At 60.3% G+C, this 16,479-nt stretch overlaps 6 protein-coding genes across 7 annotated transcripts; 4 read left to right on the forward strand and 2 right to left on the reverse strand.

Annotated features, from left to right (window-relative positions):
* Positions 1-608: 608 nt before the first annotated feature.
* Positions 609-3,094, forward strand: SDRG_01035 (hypothetical protein; the record flags this gene model as incomplete). Its single annotated transcript, XM_008606543.1, has 7 exons — positions 609-825; positions 879-1,079; positions 1,129-1,478; positions 1,533-1,955; positions 2,000-2,222; positions 2,268-2,376; positions 2,503-3,094. 7 exons carry the CDS (start codon positions 609-611, stop codon positions 3,014-3,016), a joined length of 2,037 nt encoding a protein of 678 aa, XP_008604765.1. The 3' UTR covers positions 3,017-3,094.
* On the reverse strand, positions 3,038-4,876 carry SDRG_01036 (hypothetical protein). The gene has a single exon (XM_008606544.1). It carries the CDS (start codon positions 4,839-4,841, stop codon positions 3,189-3,191), a length of 1,653 nt encoding a protein of 550 aa, XP_008604766.1. The 5' UTR covers positions 4,842-4,876; the 3' UTR covers positions 3,038-3,188.
* A 521-nt stretch (positions 4,877-5,397) lies between these two features.
* On the forward strand, positions 5,398-7,501 carry SDRG_01037. 2 transcript variants are annotated; one of them, XM_008606546.1, is made up of 10 exons: positions 5,398-5,681; positions 5,729-6,196; positions 6,244-6,320; positions 6,364-6,690; positions 6,737-6,831; positions 6,878-6,939; positions 6,989-7,041; positions 7,087-7,133; positions 7,182-7,262; positions 7,308-7,501. In XM_008606546.1, the coding sequence occupies exons 2-10, from the start codon at positions 6,121-6,123 to the stop codon at positions 7,402-7,404; spliced, it is 915 nt and encodes a 304-aa protein (XP_008604768.1). In that variant the 5' UTR covers positions 5,398-5,681; positions 5,729-6,120; the 3' UTR covers positions 7,405-7,501. The 2 variants fall into 2 exon arrangements, with proteins under 2 accessions (XP_008604768.1, XP_008604767.1); XM_008606545.1 differs by having other exon boundaries at positions 6,989-7,133.
* SDRG_01038 (hypothetical protein) lies at positions 7,372-10,092 on the reverse strand. Its single transcript, XM_008606547.1, has 9 exons — positions 9,735-10,092; positions 9,426-9,685; positions 9,259-9,373; positions 9,114-9,214; positions 9,031-9,063; positions 8,881-8,988; positions 8,282-8,833; positions 7,668-8,236; positions 7,372-7,626 (listed from the first exon to the last, which is right to left on the reverse strand). The coding sequence occupies exons 1-9, from the start codon at positions 10,072-10,074 to the stop codon at positions 7,485-7,487; spliced, it is 2,220 nt and encodes a 739-aa protein (XP_008604769.1). The 5' UTR covers positions 10,075-10,092; the 3' UTR covers positions 7,372-7,484.
* Positions 10,093-10,094: 2 nt separating this feature from the next.
* Positions 10,095-13,286, forward strand: SDRG_01039 (hypothetical protein). Its single transcript, XM_008606548.1, has one exon. The coding sequence runs from the start codon at positions 10,119-10,121 to the stop codon at positions 13,227-13,229; it is 3,111 nt and encodes a 1,036-aa protein (XP_008604770.1). The 5' UTR covers positions 10,095-10,118; the 3' UTR covers positions 13,230-13,286.
* A 188-nt stretch (positions 13,287-13,474) lies between these two features.
* On the forward strand, positions 13,475-16,295 carry SDRG_01040 (hypothetical protein). The gene is made up of 9 exons (XM_008606549.1): positions 13,475-13,632; positions 13,678-13,887; positions 13,932-14,237; positions 14,288-14,394; positions 14,443-14,784; positions 14,829-15,076; positions 15,121-15,228; positions 15,278-15,406; positions 15,460-16,295. The coding sequence occupies exons 1-9, from the start codon at positions 13,490-13,492 to the stop codon at positions 16,180-16,182; spliced, it is 2,316 nt and encodes a 771-aa protein (XP_008604771.1). The 5' UTR covers positions 13,475-13,489; the 3' UTR covers positions 16,183-16,295.
* Positions 16,296-16,479: the final 184 nt, after the last annotated feature.

Genomic DNA, 16,479 nt, shown 5'->3' on the forward strand with positions numbered 1-16,479 from the left:
AATAGAGCTCTAATTGTGGAGCAACCTCGGTCCTGCACCTCGTGGACCCAATCGCTCTCTTTCGGATTCGAAGACTCGATCTGTAGCTCGACACTTGATCGGGGGTTGCTCGTACCTGGAGATCGTACGGCAAGTTGAGGCTAGTGGCTGACGGCGCGGGGCTTCTATGAGACTCGCCGACAAGCGCCGATGCGAACGTCACCACGTTGGAAATCTTCGCCAGCGCGCATGCGTCCGAAGCGACCAAACGAGGTGACGTAACTGGAGCTTGCCGTACCCACTTCTTTGGCCCAAAGCTCGTGATCAAGAAGCGACTGCTCTCGCCGCACCGGCCTTGGTACGACCCAGTGGCGCCACGAGAAGTAATTATTGACCGGCGCACTTGTGTCCACGTCAAGCACCTCCGTTACAAAGCCATGACTGCGAGCCCACTCGACGGCGATGGCCCATTGGCATGCGGCGACAGCACCCACACCGCACCAAACGGCGTCTCGGGAGTTGTGGTACATTCCCTGGTATGGTAAAAATGTTCACAGCCCTAATCTCCGTCAAGTTGCTCATAGAAACGACGGGCTATTTCCAGCTCTTTCCATCGGTTCCATTTTCTAATGCGACGACCGTCGTTGCCGCTTGTGACGCCGAGCAGCGCGTACGGCCCGCTCGTGGACGAGCCGCCCGCCAAGCGGCCGCCCAAGAAGCGCTACATGCACAACTGGGAAAACATCTTTGGCCACCACTCGGCGCGCTTCTCCATCAGCAGCGTCGTTGCGCTTGTGCAAAAGGAAGGCAAGACCGTTCTCTTCCTTGTGCTGCTCGGCGCCTCGGGTACGTCGCCTTCTTCGTGTCGTCTTCATGCAGCATCACGGAAACGATGCTAGTCTCGGTGCTCGACTATGGCATCAACGAGGCCATCGTCGGCCTCAAGTGGCTCCAGACGCGGTTTGTCGCGGCCATCGTGCACGCTGCGCCCGCAACGCCGGCCAACGCCTGGGGCATCCCGCTGGCAGCGACGCTCGTGTGGAGCGCTGCCTTTGCTAGCGTCTCAGTCGGCTGGACGCGCTTTGTCGATCCGATGGCCGGTACGCTTCCGTGCCAATGAATCTGTGAGTTGCATTCTGGGACGTGTAGCGGGCTCAGGCATCCCCGAGATGAAGACCATTTTATCGGCCGACTCGTGCCAGGATCCCGGTCGGTACCTGCGCAGTCGCACGCTCTTCTCCAAGTCGCTCGGCCTCGCGACGGCGCAAGCTAGCGGTCTCTCGGTCGGGAAGGAAGGGCCGTTTGTGCACACAGCGTGCATTCTGTCGCACCAGTTTATGAAGCACCTTGGAGTCTTTGAACGCCTCTACCGCAACAAGTCGCTGCACCGCCACATGTACAACGCCGCATGCGCTGTCGGCGTCGCCTCAACCTTTGGCGCCCCGATCGGCGGCGTCCTCTTCTCCATCGAAGTCACGAGCTCCTTCTTCCTGCTCACTGTACGCTCATCAACTACGTTCCGGATGCTCGCGCTGACAATGTGCCGTGGGTAGAACTACTGGCGAGCATTTGTGGCTGCCGTCAGCGGCGCCATCACCAAGCAAGTGCTCGACTACATCACGCGTGGCCAACCCGCCGGAATGCACTCGTTCCAAGCGCTCTACCCCACAACGTACCTCGACACGTCGTTTCAGCAGCGCGAGCTCGTCGCCTTTGCGTCTCTCGGGCTCTGCATGGGCCTCGCTGGGGCCGCGTACGTCCACGGCGCTGCGTACGTGCGGCTGCGCTTTGCGCCGCTCAACAAGGCGTGGCCGCTGCTGTGGGGATCACTGGTTGCCATGTTGGTTTCGATCATCGTGTACTGCCCTGGTCGCTTTCTGGGTCTTGGCATCTCGGACGCCCTCGGTGCTCTCACAAGCCCCGAGAAGCTGCCGTCCGTGTGGTATTACGGGGACTACGCGCTCGGTCCGCTTGCAGTATCGCGCTCCATCAGAAATGTTGCGTACTTATGGTTGTGTAGATGTACTTTGTTGCCCGTATTCTCATCACGATGCTCTCGGTGGCGCTGCCAGTACCGTCGGGCGACTTTATCCCGCTCTTCTCGGCCGGCGCGGCGTTTGGACGGCTCTATGGCGAGGTCCTCGTCGACTGGTTTCCGAGTATCCCGGTGGTGCCCGGTGGGTACGCGCTCGTCGGCGGCGCATCGCTCGTTGCCGCGTCGACGCAAACCATCTCGGTGGCTGGTACGGTCGGTCGCACGTGTTTTGCTGGTTGAAGCATATTGCTAGTGATTGCGCTCGAGCTCACGGGGCAGTTTATCTACTTTACACCCCTCTTCCTCGCTGTCCTCGTCTCGTGCGGCTTGAGCAAAGGGCTGAGCGTCTCGATTTACGACAGGTATCTATCCTCATTCCCACTGCCATCTCAAACTGCAATCTCAAACTGCAATCTCAAACTGCAATCTCGACATTGCACTTTCAAACTGCAATCTCAAAATGCAATCTCAATATTTTGGTAATCTAGTGCCATCATTTCCAAGGGACTGCCGTACCTTCCAATGCTGCGCTGCAACGAACTCCGCACCGAGCGCATCGTCGCGCGGGATGTCATGATGAACGACGTCCCGTGTCTGCTCAACAGCACGTCGATCGCTGCAATCGCCGAGTTTTTGGCCACCCACCCACGCTCAAGTGTCCCCATCGTCCACGACGGGCGCCTCTTTGCGGGCTGCGTGAGCCGCGACGAGCTCGAGGCGTTGGTGGCGTCGTCGCCTGACCTGTCGACAACCACCCACCCAGTGGAGCTTGCTTCGGCGCTTGAAGTCAGCGGCAATGTGCTCAAGATCGACGAAGACACGCCGCTCGAGACGATCCACCTAGTGTTTGAGATGCTCAAGTGCAGCAAGCTCTTTGTGACCAAATTTGGCGTTCTCCAAGGCGTCGTGACCCGCGCGTCGATGCACCAGCGGCTCGCGTACCTCGGCGACGGCGACCTCAGCGCGACGACGATTCTCCCTCGTGACGACATTGTGTGTTAATCGCCTATGCTCGTAAACAATCTTAGTGCTCGCTTATTCCAGCCGAGCTGGCTTGGTATTATAGGCGTAAATTGCGTGGAAAAAGTATGTTGCCATTCGGTCTGTCGTCAGACTTATAGAAGAAGCAACATGGAGAGATAAAAATGGGGGTCTAACAACACACAACAAAAGCCTAAAATTGGACTGCCGACGACCCCTGCTTCTTGTTGCGCGAATAGTCGAGCAAGTTGAGCGAGTCCCGCGAGTAGCCCGCCCCCGACGACGACGACGTCTGGCGCATCTCGTGCATCGACGGACGCTCCGGCGCGTTGAACGTCGGCGCCTGCGGACGCACATTCCGCGGCATCTGCGTCGCCCGCACGTAGCTCTCGGGCGACGTGAGCACGTTCGGGTCGAAATGCGGGTTGGTCGGCGGCACCGGCGCATCGTCGTCGCGCTCCTCGTCGATGTCAAAGCTCTTGCGCTCGTCGCGGGCGCTCGGCCGGACGTACGTGCCGCGGTCGTTGAACATCTCCGAGTACGACTGCGGACCCGGCGACGTGACCGCTGTCTGGGACGCGCGCGTCGCCGCCTTGGAGTGCAGCGACGGCTGGCGCTCCGGAACGACCGGCGCGGTGAACGCTTGCTGCGGCGGCGGCACAAACGCCGGGGCAGCGACGTACGTGGGCTGCGAGGGGGCCACGTACGCCGGCGACGGCGCCGAGTAGAGAGGCTGCGGCGACTGCACCGGTGCTTGGACCGGTGGGTAGGTGGGCGTCGGCGTGTAGGTGGGCGTCGGCGTGTACAGCGAGGTCTTAGGGGCCGGCGGGTCTGAGTCCATGCGCGCATAGGCCGCGGTCGTCGACGCGGGAAAATCGTTGGTCGTCGAGGGCGGCACGACGGGTCCTTGCGGCGGCGGCGGCGGCGTCGGGTCCTTCTTGACCGGACCGTGGTCCTTGTGCACGACCGAGTGGTCCGTGCCAAGGCCATTTTCGTAATTGTCCATTTCATCGTCCTCCTTGGCGCGGCGACGGCGAATCACACACACGACGATACCGATGACGACGAGGAGACCGGCCACACCACACACGATCGGCACCACCAGCGACGACGAGCTCGAGCCCGAGCCCGAGGTACCCGGCTTGGACGGGTCGACCGGGTCTGCGCTCGACCCGGCGCTGTCGGTGGGCACTGAAAACTGGGCGCCAAAGTCGACGCACGTCCGTGTCGACGACGCCGACGCCGGGAACGAGACCGTGCCCGAGACGGTCACCGCGCCCGACGAAAGCGTGATTGGGATGTTGTTAAAGTCGCTTCGGCTCGTTTTGTCAATGTAGAAAAAGCCAGCGTCCGAGGGCGACATGGCCACGCCATTGATCGACGCGCCCGTGACGACGCGGTACGAGTCGGTAAACTGCAGCGGGAGGTACGAGTTGCCCGCGCCTTCTTGTGTGCACACTTGAATGTTGCCCGGCACAAACTCGGTCGGGCACGTCACGAGCTTGTACGTGACGGAAAGCGGATTGTTGACCGTGTTGGCCGTCAGCGCCTGCATCGCGCCGGGCGAGAGGCCAATGTTGGTCGACGCCGACGTGTCGACAATGTAGGCAACCACCGAGCTGCCGGCGTTGCAGTTGGCATCTTTGCACGTCACTTGGACGCAGCGGCCGCAGGTGGCCATGACCTTGCCAGGAATGGAGGCATACTTGGTGCTCTTCGAGCCCGACGGCGACGTGATGCGGCACGAGCCGCTCTCGGCCTGGGCGTTGTACGGCAGGAGGCTCGCCGACGTATCGGCGGCCGAGGCCATGGCGACGAGCGCAGACGTTAGGAGGAGCAGTCGCATGGACCGGGTCGGCGATTGCGCAGGCGGAGGCAAAACCAAAACTCGGTGCTGGATGCGACCATTCGCGCAAGATTTGTTCTTTTTAATATTCCGCACTGTTTTTAAAAATCGCCCGCTCGTTTTAAAATACTTCGCTGTTTGTATTTCAACGGTCGTCGAACGCGGCTTCTTTTTATTAATTGGAGCGTTCGGCTGGAATTTTTTTGCGCCTATCAGAAAAACGGTCCAAACCTCTCAAACTTGATTTTGCTGACGCCAGCCGGCTCGGGCTAGAAACACCCAACTTGGGGGGCACACGCGCACGCAGCTGCAGCATGGACACGGCGGTGCCGTACCGACGTGGGATCGACGGCGCTGGCACCATCATACTCTTCCGATACCCAGTGCAGGCCAGAGAGCGCTGGCCCGAAAGCGGCGTGCGATTAGCCGCTCGGAGCCGGTCCACCGCTCCATTGTGACAGTCGTTACTAATACACTGGATCGCGCGGCCGCTGTAACGTCCATACAAAGTGCAAGGTGTTTGAAAATTACGCGTTCCGATCATTTTCGCCGACGCCAAAAATGTGCGCCGATGCCTGCTGGTCGGCGCCGACGACCGCGGACGTCGGCGCATCAGCCGTCGCTGGGCATCAGTTGGCATTCGAGTTCGATCGCGAACGACTGTAGCTCTTTGGCGCATTCGACGCATTCGGCGCCGTCGTTCGCTTCTGCTAGGCAGTCGCGATGGCAAGCTGCTTGCGATGGTAGCTTGCCACGGTTACGGTGCGACGACGTTGGATCGGCAGCCGCCGCCAACAACGACGCGCGAGTACACGGTATTATTCTAGCCGAGTAGCCAAGGTTGTGGACAAGGGCAATCTCGATACAGGATGATGATGATATTATAGGGACGGAAGAATTCGAACCGCGTGCGACCGTGCGTCGTGCGCCACTTCCTGTACCAGCAGCCAAGGTGGCTTCAACGGCGCGAGCGTGGGTGGAATTGGTGCCCGTGTCTTTATGAAAAACCCGTCACAATGCATAAAGATCGCGCGGATTCCACGAGGTTTGGGGCCAGTCGCCCGGGAATCTCGTAACCTGCGAGAATGCATACGACGCGCACCGTCTCGGCATCTCATACGTGGCAGCCTCGACGTGCTTGACGCCCTCGGGAATCTCGTCCGTTTCCGCGTCCGTCGCTGAACTCTGAGCGCCCGACGCCGCCATGGCCCGCGTCGCATTGCGTTCCTATCGACTTTGAGAGGTTTGCAACTGCCCGCTAATTCGACGATCGTCCAGCATGACGCAGCAGCTTGTGGCATCGATCCGCCAAGCGATCCCCGCGCTGTCCAAGGACCTCCATAAAGGACAGTACGGTACGCTTGTACGACCTTGCAGCCGGATGATGATGATATGCGTGCAGGCAAGGTGGCCATCGTCGGCGGCTCGCTCGAGTACACGGGTGCCCCCTACTACGCGGCCATCTCGGCGCTCAAAACCGTGGGTCTGGATACATACCAGCCATTGCGCTGACACATATTAGGGCGTCGACCTCTGTCATGTGATATGCTCGGCCGAGGCTGCGATCCCGATCAAGTGCTACAGCCCCGAGCTCATTGTGCACCCGCTCTTGACGCATGCGCCGGATGCCATCGAACGCATCGCAGCCGTGCTGCCACGTATCGACGCGATCGTCATCGGCCCCGGTCTCGGCCGCGAGCCGTTCGTTCTCGACTTGGTCAAAAACGTGGTTGGCGTCGCCAAAGCTCGCGATATGCCCATCGTCTTGGATGGCGACGCGCTCTACATGCTCGCAGCGGACACGACCTTGATTGCTGGCTACCGCCACGCCGTGCTCACCCCCAATATCGTACAACGTCTGAACGATGATGTACAGAATTGTCGACATGGCGTAGGTCGAGTATGGCCGGCTCTGCGTCGCCACGGGGCTTCTGAAGGAACTCAACTTGGTCTTGGCCGCGCTCATTCCGCCGTCGCAGCTCTCGCAAAAGTCGTTTCTGTCTGGCCTCACTCCCCGGTATCATGGTGCTGCGTAGACTTGGACAGGTGGCCATTCTTCGCAAAGGCGAGGTTGATTTGGCGTCGGACGGCGTGTCAAGTCTGTCGTGCTACGTGGCGTGGCAGCACTCAGGTCGAATATATTGTAGCGTTCACCAATACACTGGAAGGCAGCCCCCGGCGATGCGGAGGCCAAGGCGATGTACACCACCGACACGCGGAGAGGGCCTTAGATGGCGTCGTGTAGGTTGTTGCTGGCACCGTCGGCGCCTTCCTCGCCTGGCACCAAGTCTCGTACGTCGTACTGTCGGGTCGATGAAATTCTTTATAAAAAAGGGCTAGGAAGCAGCACGACGGTGAGTCATCAAGCGTGAACCCCATGCTACAGGCGGCCATGGGTGGTGCGCTCCTGACGCGTCAGAGGTCCACGCCACCAGATTCGCGCGTCTGGTCTAACGCCGTGCGTAGCTCGGTGCTCGCGTTTGCCAAGAAAGGACGAAGCATGACGACGCCAGACGTGATTCACCACATTGGCGCTGCGTTTGAGACGCTCTACGGCAATTAACCTTTGTCCCAAGTGTCTCATGGTATTGCGAAACGACTTAGTCATACTAACTATGGACACAGTGTGCATTTTGGCGTCTTCTAGTCGGTCGTGCGGCCAATCACCTCGATCTTCTTGTCGGCGAGAACGAGCCACTGCTTGTCGCCGTAGTCGTAGTGGCAGCAGTGCATCTTGCGCTTCGAGTCGCACCCGACAATCGTGCACGGGTACCACGAGTCGTACCTACAGTTCCGATGGGTGCTATATCGCAAATGTCATGGTACCGATAGCTGTAGACCGTGAGGTTGAGTCCAATGTCGCGCACGTCGTTGGCGAGCGCGCTCTTTGGCGCGGCATCTTTTTGATTCAGTGCGGCATCGAGAGGCTTCTTGGCTACCGCCGGCACGTCAACGTACGGCGACGCTGCGAGTCGGTCCTTGGCCTTTTGTCGCGCTTTCATCTGCTTGACGATCGAGTGTTTGGCCTTTGGCTTGCTTGGCCGCGCCTGGTTGGTCATCATGGGCGGCGTCCCCGGCGACTTTGCGCTTTCGCGCGAGGAAAGACTTCCCGGCACTTCTGCGTACGGACTCGACTCTTTTCGCTGTGTCAACGACGCTTTGCTGGACGGACGGCGGAGCGCCGGCAACGACGACGTCGATCCCGACGTCTTGGGTCGCACCGGCTCGGGCGGTATTGCGTGCGCTTCGAGCTCGATGCACCGATCCAGCTCGTCGTCCGTGTGGTGGTCGATCAAGCGCTGACAGATAGGGCAGACGTCGTCGTCTTCGGGTGCGACGGGCGGCGGCGACGCTTGCATCGACTGCAACTGCGCCTCCAGCTGTCGCCGCTCACTCTACCAGAAAAGACGTGCAGCATTGCGTGCTCGCACAGTTGGTACCTGGAGCCGATGGAGCTGACTCAGTTGGTGCTGCGCCTGGCGGTCGTATTCATCGACCGCACGCAAGTCGGCGGGCGCCGATTCGCTGGCTTGTGAGAGCGGTCGCTCCGGTGCGGGGGTTGCCTCGGGCACTTGGTTGTTGCTACTTGTAAGCGACGGTGGTGGGCGTCCGTCGCTCTTGTTGGCTTGTAGCTTGCGCTTGAGCTGGGCGTTCTCGAGCCGGGCTTGCTTGAGCTCGTCGGTGAGCGACGCGACTTGCGCCTCGAGCGCACCCAAGCGCTCAATCGACGGCTGTGCACGGAGCAAGTGCTGGAGGCGCGCAATCTCCTTCGTCGCCCGCGCGAGCAAAATGGCGTCGTCGACCACTTCGTTTACTTGGATGTTGAGCGAAATCTGCTTTGCGCGCTCGGCAAACTGCAGCGTCGAGATCGTCTCTTCGATCGCGGCCTCGGACGGCGAAATCGTCGCTATCACAATCGTGCGCGTGTTGCCTCCGAGTGAGTCTTGCAGCAGCCGCGTCAGCTTCGAATCGCGGTACGGAATGTGTGTTCTCTACGCAGAATGTTGGTCCCAAAGATCGCAACACAGATCTGATATACTTTTTTATCGGTGAGCGCCGCAATGACATTTCCCAGCGCCGAGAGACTCGCATTGATGTTGCGGAGCTCGCGGGTGCGGTCGTTGGACATGGCAATGTCCGTGTCCCACTATCGCAATTGTCGTCATTGCAAGAGGAGAGACGAGGTCACCTTTTCCGACCCTGCCAAGTCGACGAGGTTGAGCTACCGATGCCTTGTTGATGCAAAGCCATCAAAATGCAGTCGCAGCGTACCTTGGCCCGACGGATGATCGTCGTGCTCTCGGACCCGCGCGACTCGACTTCAATGTTGACTTGCAAAAGCGCGTGGCTTCGACTGCTCTTCTCATTGCACTCTGTTCACAGTGTCAGGACACGGCGTAGGTCCGGTTATAAGCACCAGTCGCTCGGATCGTGCGATTTTGGCCGCCCACTTTGAGCAGATCCAAGACATCTTGAGCGCTCCCGACGCGAAATTCCGAGATGCCGCTGACGTAAATGTGTTTGGCGTTGCCCTACGTTCATGATGGTCCTCCTGAACTTGGACCAACTGCTGGTGTACAATACCTTGATCATTTCACGGACTTGAAGAGGCTTTTGGTCCTGCATGTTGGTGGCTTGAAGCAAGTCAAACACTTGGTTGTTGTAGATTTGCATGTACGAGCAGTGCACGACGGCGCCGGCACCACTCGCGCCGATGGTCGCGAGCTCGGCAAAGAGCCCCGCCACAGCACGCGGAATGATACCGGCCTCCGCAGCGATTGCGTTGCCGTCGACCAAGACCGGCCCAGTATCGGGGCCCATCATCGTGTGCGTCTTGCCCGTGCCTACAACCATAGCGTTGAGACTCTGAACAAAGCTCCGCTCGGTACGCACCAGTTTGCCCGTACGCGAAAATGGTGCAGTTGAAGCCTTGCACCACTTGCTCGACCGAGGACGCGAGATAGCCGTAGATCTCGTCTTGTCGCGTCGATGTCCCAAAGACCGCGTCGTACGTATACCCAACGTCGACGTCCCAGGCCGCGCTCGCGACCTGCACGTGGTTGGGCAAGTCGCTGCCGTGCTTGGCGCCGATTCGGACGACATCGTCCGCCTCTGTTTGGCCCTTGCGCTCGCGTTCGTTGCGCGGACGCACGCGGACAATGACACGGACGCACTCTTGCTGCGCGACGCTGTTGTTGTCGTCATTGTCGCCACCGGCCGTCGGCGTCGTCATGGTCGGTTTCAGAGTCGTTCCGGAAAGGCGATACTCCACCAACCATGGGCGCCGGACCGTCGGTCGTCGCCGAGAGTGTCGAGCACGCGCAAGGCGTCGCCGCGCTGCACGCCCACCAATATACGGATGCGATTGCGTGGCTGACCGCCGCGCTGTCGTCGACGCCTGACGCCGGCGCCATCTATGCGCACCGGTCGGCGGCGTACTTGGCCCTTGCCCAGCCCTCGAAAGCGCTTGACGATGCCCTTCTTGCGATCGACCTCTGCCCCATGGCTGCGCAGGGCTACGCCTGCGCAGCGCGAGCCGCCGCACGCCTGGACGGCGGCTCATGCGCCGCCCGAATGTACGTCCAAAAGGCCGTTGCGCTGGCGCCCGACGACGCTGCCGTGTGTGCGCTGCAAGATACGCTCATGGCGTCGCATGTGCCGCGGGCCGACGGTGTCAGCCACGTGTTTAGCTGGGGCGCCGGTGACGATGCGCAGCTCGGCCACGGCGCGACGACGTCCAAAGCCATGCCGACAATGCTCGACGCCTTCCGTGGACGCCAAATGGTTGCAGTAGCATGCGGTGCCATGCACACGATAGCGATCGGCGGCGCCCACGAGGTGTACGCCTGGGGCAACAATCGGTACGGCCAGTGTGGGCTCGTTGGTGGCGACACGACGATTCTCATTCCGCAACTGGTGCCCGCCTTTGTCGGACAACCGGTGACCGCGGTCGCGTGCGGTGCCGGGCACTCGGTCGCCATTCTACATGACGGACGAGTCTTTAGCTGGGGCATTGGCGCACAAGGCCAGCTCGGGCTCGGGCCAGACGTTTCGTCGTCGCGCCCGCAGTGTCTCCCGACGATCGAGACATGCGCAGTCGCGGTTGCCTGTGGGATTGCCCACACCATGCTACTGCTGGAAACCGGCGACGTTCTAAGCTGCGGGCTTAACCAGTACGGCCAACTCGGCCTCGGCTCGACGCGAGAAGGAAGCGTCGCAACGCCCCGACGGATACCGCTCCCCGGTGGCGCCGTCCGGCACATTGCATGCGGTGGCGCACACTCGTGTCTCGTCGACGCTGCTGGTGTCATATTTACCTGTGGCTCCAACAGCTGCGGTCAGCTCGGGCTTGGCCACTACAACGACACCGGTACGTTTACGGCCATAAGTGGTCTGCCACCTGTCGCGCTCGCCGTGTGCGGCGAAGAGTTTTCGGCGGCGCTCACCAAAGACAAGTGCAACATCTTTACATGGGGGCTCGGCCTGGCTGGTCAAATGGGCGACGGGTCTAGCGACGGCTACTGCGACCCGCACCTTGTGCCCGACCTTCCAGAGACCATCGACTTTCTCTGCGCCGGTCAAGCCCAAGTCTTTGCGCTTTGCGACACTGGCAGCGTCTATACGTGGGGGTTGCCGGGCGATCGAGCGTTTGACATGGCGTCCATGGTCCCTCGGCCGCAAAAGGTCGGTGCTTTCTTCGGCAAGAAACGAATTCAAATGCTCGCATGTGGGCGAAAACACTATATCTTGCTCGCGCGCGGGGCCGTCGCGCACCGGACGACCTTGCAGTGGGCTAAGAACACGACGCGTTTCATCGCCGGTGCATGGGCCAAGTTTGAGCTCACGACGTACGATAACCTCGGTGGCCGGTGCTCGACCGGGGGCTATGTCTTTACGAGCCATCTCTCGCTGTGCGACGCAGATGATGCGGCGACAACCCTTGGTTTGGCCTCAAAGGTCGATGACGCGCAAGACACGGCGGTTGAAATCAACGACAACATGGACGGGACCTACAGCGGACGGTGTCGCTGCTATCGCGCCGGGTCGTACCTCTTGCATGTGACGCTGGACGCCATCGGTATTCAAGACCATCCGCTAGCGCTGACAGTAGCACCGGCGCGCGTGTGCCCGGCACAGTGCAGTGTGGTCTGGCCACCGGACGTGGCCTTTCCGCTCGTGCAGCCGCCATGCGCCACCGTCGAGGTGCAAGTGACCTTGCACGACGCGTTTGGCAACCGAGTAGTCCCATGCACCGCCGCCGACGACGAGAACGACGACGTTGACGAGCCCGCGGTTCACTACCAGATCGTCGACAGCGACAATCGCGTTGTGACCAAGGCCAGTGGTGGGCAGCCATTGACATTACACTGGCCGTCAGCACCCGGCGCGTACACGCTCGACCTTGGTCTCAATGGTCTCCGCGGCGAGAGTGAGGTGCGCGGCAGTTCGTATTCGCTACGCGTTCATGCCTCAAATGCCGACACGTTGCGACAAGTAGCCCACCAGTTGACGGTCTCGGTGCCGACGACGAGTGTCGTGGGCGAGACGATGGCGCTGCGCGTTCTCGCACCCGAGGCGCTTCCACTAGACTGCTACTTTGTGCTACAATTTCATTCGTTGCTGGCCGAGCACGGCCTTAGCGCGAGAGCGCTCGTGCGCTGGGGCGCGTCCGACCCGCTGACACCGACCTCGGTGACGGTATCCGACCATCCATTCACAGCCACCCATACCATCAAAGTCGCAGGCACGTACGCAGTGGTGGCCACCATCACGAACGGCGCTGACGCACATACCATCGGCGAGGTACCCCTCGAGATGACACCGGGACGCGCGTCGCATGAGTTTACGTTTGTCAGCAACGCGCGGCAGCTTTTGTCCGAGTGGACCAATAGCGACGTTGCGCTGACACTGCTTCTCGACCTTCGTGACGCGTTTGGCAACAGCGCGGCACTGCATGACGACGACGACGTCACCGCATGGGTCGCGCCCACACAGGACGACACGCCGCCCAGAGACGGTTTACGCATGTTGGAGAATCGCGGCAGTCGTGTGAGCTTTCTCCTGCCAAGTGGCGGCTCCGAGCGCCTTGGCGCCTCCGCGTGGCTGCACATACATTTGAACGGGCACCCCATCGAGTACGCTCCATTTGCACTACTACGAGACGACGAAAAGCCATCGCCGCCGATCATGACAGTCGAGAGCCTCCCGCCGCCCCTTCAGGACGCCGCGAGTATCGAGCGGCTCCGGCTCGAAGAGGCCACGCGTCGACGGGCCACCGAGGCGTTGCGGCGGGAGCGCCAGAAGCGGCGTGACGAACTTGCCAAGCAACTCGCTTTACAGAGCATGCGGCGGACCGGCGGCGGCTTTACCGTTCAGTTTACACCCTAAGCCGGCTTCGAGTACATAGGAAAATGTCAGTAGTATTGCTCTTGCGACCACCTTTGCCAAACGTCTGCGACAGACAACACCAGTCGCACGCGCTGTCGTCGATGTGTGCGTTGACCGTTCTAGCATTGAGCCTACGAGCTGGTGTCGGTTTGGGTCACAGCTATCCATCTATCTATCCAGCTATCTATCCGTGGCGTTGGATAGTTGAAAATAGGTCGATTGCGGGCAAGCAGTTACGCAGGTGCGGCAATTCGACTCGGATGCGTCGGCTAGCGTCGTTGCGGAATCGCGTGCAGCCGCTTTTGTTGGAGCTGCACGACCACCTCGTCGTGCCCCGTGACGTCCGGGGTACCGAGAGCGACGCGACGGAGCGCGCCCTCGCGTACCTCGGGCGCCCCAAGAGGTACATACGCGGTCAATGAGGACACAACGTGCCAATGCATCGTAGATGTGTGAGTCGCTTCTGGTCTGAGAAGGCGCGGCTGCTTCTGGATGCACTCCAGATCTACGGCCTTGTGTGGCAGCTGGCCCAGTCGTGGCCGTGGCCGTCGGCGTGGCTATCGTCGACCCGCTGGACTGCAGCGTTCAACCTCGATGTGCTGAGTTTCCTCTCCACGGGTGCTGGCCTGGGCATGAAGGCGCCGCCCTTCTCTCTCTGGTACCCGGTTTGGTCGTCTCGCATCCATCAACACTCTGTTGTAGGGGCGAACTCCGCGGGTCCTACTGGCTGTACGCACTGGTGTACGCACTCTTGCCGTGGGCAGCAGTGCTCTACTACAAAGCGCGAGCTCGGCACTGGCGGGTTCGCGGTGACGCGCGCTTCCTCGTCTTTGCCGCCCGTCTCGAGAACCGGCTACTGGGGCTGTTTCAATTCCTGTACCTTCCGATCGCGCTCGCCCTCAGTCGTCTCGTCAACTGCACGGTGGTGCCCAACCCTCTCGACGCGTACGCCTCGGACGTGGTGCTCAGTGTGGACCCGACGATCTCGTGCCATAGTCCACTTCACATGTACAGCAAAGAAGGTCGCAATTTCCCAGAGCTCACGCACAGTGGTGTAGCACCTTGGGCGTTGGGATTGGCGGTGTCGTAGGGCTGCCATTCCTCCTCGGCTTTCCGTGGCTATTACATCGGCGGATCCACTGCGCTGGAGTCGCGTGCAGCCAAGGTACTTGCACTCGCGAGAGCTTGTCCAGCATCCAGTATATTGGCGTAGACGCCCACGAAGAAATTGTCTCGGCCATCGAGTTGAGCTACCTTGTCGGTATCTCGGACGACTATGATCTCTTGTACGTGCCGCAGTACGCATCGTACACGAGGCGACACGCCAACCTGCCCGTGTATCGGTGTCTCTATAAGCTCAGTCTTCTTCTTATTTGCACGCTGCTGCGATCGCAGTTTCCAAACATTGAGAACCAGCCACTGCAAGGCACGCTTTTCTTTGCTCTACTGGCGCTGCGCTTCCTCTTCCAATGCTACGACTACCCGTACCGCCTCTCGTCGACCAACCATTGTATGGTGTTTTTAAACCTGGTACTGGTGTTTGACGGGGTCATGGGTACGTCATTTTTTTCGGTTGTATTATGTACGCAATTTGTCTAGTGTTCTTGTCGGCCAACAATGTTCGAAGCGCGCTCACGGTCGCGTCGGTCAAGGTGCTCTGCCTCACCTTTGTCCATACATGGGCCATCGTCGTGCTGAGTGTGTGGGGCGTCCTTGTCTTCCTCGCATGGCGGCGCATGCAGCTGACGTGGCCGACCCATCGTCGCATGAAAGCGCTGGTGGCGCACGCCCCTACTGTACGGGCGTGGGTCGAGACGGTCCAAGCGGCGCAGGAATTACTTCACAAGGTGTCTTGGTGTTTCTATCGATGTACAAATTGTCATGCGCGTAGGACTATGCGTCCCCGACATTGGTCAAGCCCACAGTCGAGCTCGGCGACATGGTAACAGCGCTGCAAGCCCACGCCTCGGAAGCGTTGCGCTTGCGCCACCTCTTGCATGTACGATGGTCGGTGGCTACATGACAATATTCTCCACTTTGCACCATAGCGCCCTTTGCACGACCTAGCGCTGCACGTGCAAGCTGCGTACATTGAGTCGGCGGCCACGTCGGCGATGCCGTCGTCGCTCCTCGACAGCTGCGTCGACAGCTTGGCCGCAGAGCTCGAGCGATACCAGGTACGACACCCTCGACACCGCAAAACCGACAACTTGTCCACAATGTTCGGTAGGAAAAACATGCGCTTTTGCACCCCCGCAAGCGAGATGCGCTCTTCAAGCTGCGCGTGCTTCACACCCTTGTCGACGAGCACAGCGGCAAGCACGACAAGGTGGCATCGTTCTCTGCACCAAGGATACGCCGCGCTCCTGTCGATGACGTCCTCGTCGCCATGGACCCGGCACTCTACGTCTGGTCCACCTGGGACCCGTCGACGTTGCTCCTCGCTCCCAACTGCGGCGCGCCAGCGCCGAACCTTCTCTCGGTGCGGTGGTACCTGGCGCTATACCACACAAACCTTCGCATGGGTTATGTCGCGACGGTCACGGCCATCGATGTGGTGACGCTCTGGGTCCATCTCGACGTTCTTCTTTGCTTTGAGAATGCAGAGCCTTGTGTTCGCAGTGGCTGGCTACGCTTGGCCGACATGTCCTCGGACGTCCATGCGCACCTTCTGCAATGCAACGACCCCGATACCCTCCACGTCTTTGCGACTCTACCGCACGCCCCGACGCCACGTGTCATCTCGGTGCCCCGCCTGCAATCGCTGTTGGATCGCTCGGCCGAGATCACATCCGACCTTGTCGCGGACTGGCAAGATGTCTTGTATGAGTGGGAGGTGGCCTTTGTGTATTTTGAGAAGCGGCGGCCGTCGAGCTTGGACCGGCGCAAAATTCAAGCGTGGTTTCGGGCCTACCACGCTGCGCGGTGTGTCAGCACGACGAGTGCTTTCTGAGCCACAAGTGATCGCCCCCAATAAGCAACCAGCCATTTGGGTAAGCAGTTTGACGCCGCATAGGGCAGCCTCCCTTGCGATACTTTATCAACGATGATTGTTTGTTCTTGCAATGACGCGCAGAAGAGCCACAGCTCAAAGTCTGGTCGCTCTGCATGACAGTAGTGGTGCGACTTCTGGTCGTCGCGCTGCGCAGGGTTAGGGTACTATCGCCAGACACACTTTGAAAGGCTAGAGGGCAGTGGAGATGCGAGCTGTCGTGGCCTCCATTGAGAAGGTCAATAGGTCATGACAAGC

Source organism: Saprolegnia diclina (genome assembly GCF_000281045.1).
Source record: "Saprolegnia diclina VS20 unplaced genomic scaffold supercont1.2, whole genome shotgun sequence".
Classification (NCBI taxonomy): domain Eukaryota; phylum Oomycota; class Saprolegniomycetes; order Saprolegniales; family Saprolegniaceae; genus Saprolegnia; species Saprolegnia diclina.

Excerpts from the sequence above, each read along its gene's own strand:
- SDRG_01039 (XM_008606548.1), top strand. The coding sequence starts at position 10,119 with ATGGGCGCCGGACCGTCGGTCGTCGCCGAGAGTGTCGAGCACGCGCAA.
- SDRG_01038 (XM_008606547.1), bottom strand. The coding sequence starts at position 10,074 with ATGACGACGCCGACGGCCGGTGGCGACAATGACGACAACAACAGCGTC. Across the intron at positions 9,064-9,113 it reads CGATCATCCGTCGGGCCAAG|CTCAACCTCGTCGACTTGGC; the intron begins GTACGCTGCGAC and ends AGGCATCGGTAG. Across the intron at positions 7,627-7,667 it reads CTCACGGTCTACAGCTATCG|GTACGACTCGTGGTACCCGT; the intron begins GTACCATGACAT and ends TCGGAACTGTAG.
- SDRG_01040 (XM_008606549.1), top strand. The coding sequence starts at position 13,490 with ATGCGTCGGCTAGCGTCGTTGCGGAATCGCGTGCAGCCGCTTTTGTTG. Across the intron at positions 13,888-13,931 it reads GCGCCGCCCTTCTCTCTCTG|GGGCGAACTCCGCGGGTCCT; the intron begins GTACCCGGTTTG and ends ACTCTGTTGTAG. Across the intron at positions 15,229-15,277 it reads GCTTGCGCCACCTCTTGCAT|CGCCCTTTGCACGACCTAGC; the intron begins GTACGATGGTCG and ends TTTGCACCATAG.
- SDRG_01036 (XM_008606544.1), bottom strand. The coding sequence starts at position 4,841 with ATGCGACTGCTCCTCCTAACGTCTGCGCTCGTCGCCATGGCCTCGGCC.
- SDRG_01037 (XM_008606546.1), top strand. The coding sequence starts at position 6,121 with ATGACGCAGCAGCTTGTGGCATCGATCCGCCAAGCGATCCCCGCGCTG. Across the intron at positions 6,321-6,363 it reads CCATCTCGGCGCTCAAAACC|GGCGTCGACCTCTGTCATGT; the intron begins GTGGGTCTGGAT and ends GACACATATTAG. Across the intron at positions 6,832-6,877 it reads CCGTCGCAGCTCTCGCAAAA|ACTTGGACAGGTGGCCATTC; the intron begins GTCGTTTCTGTC and ends GGTGCTGCGTAG.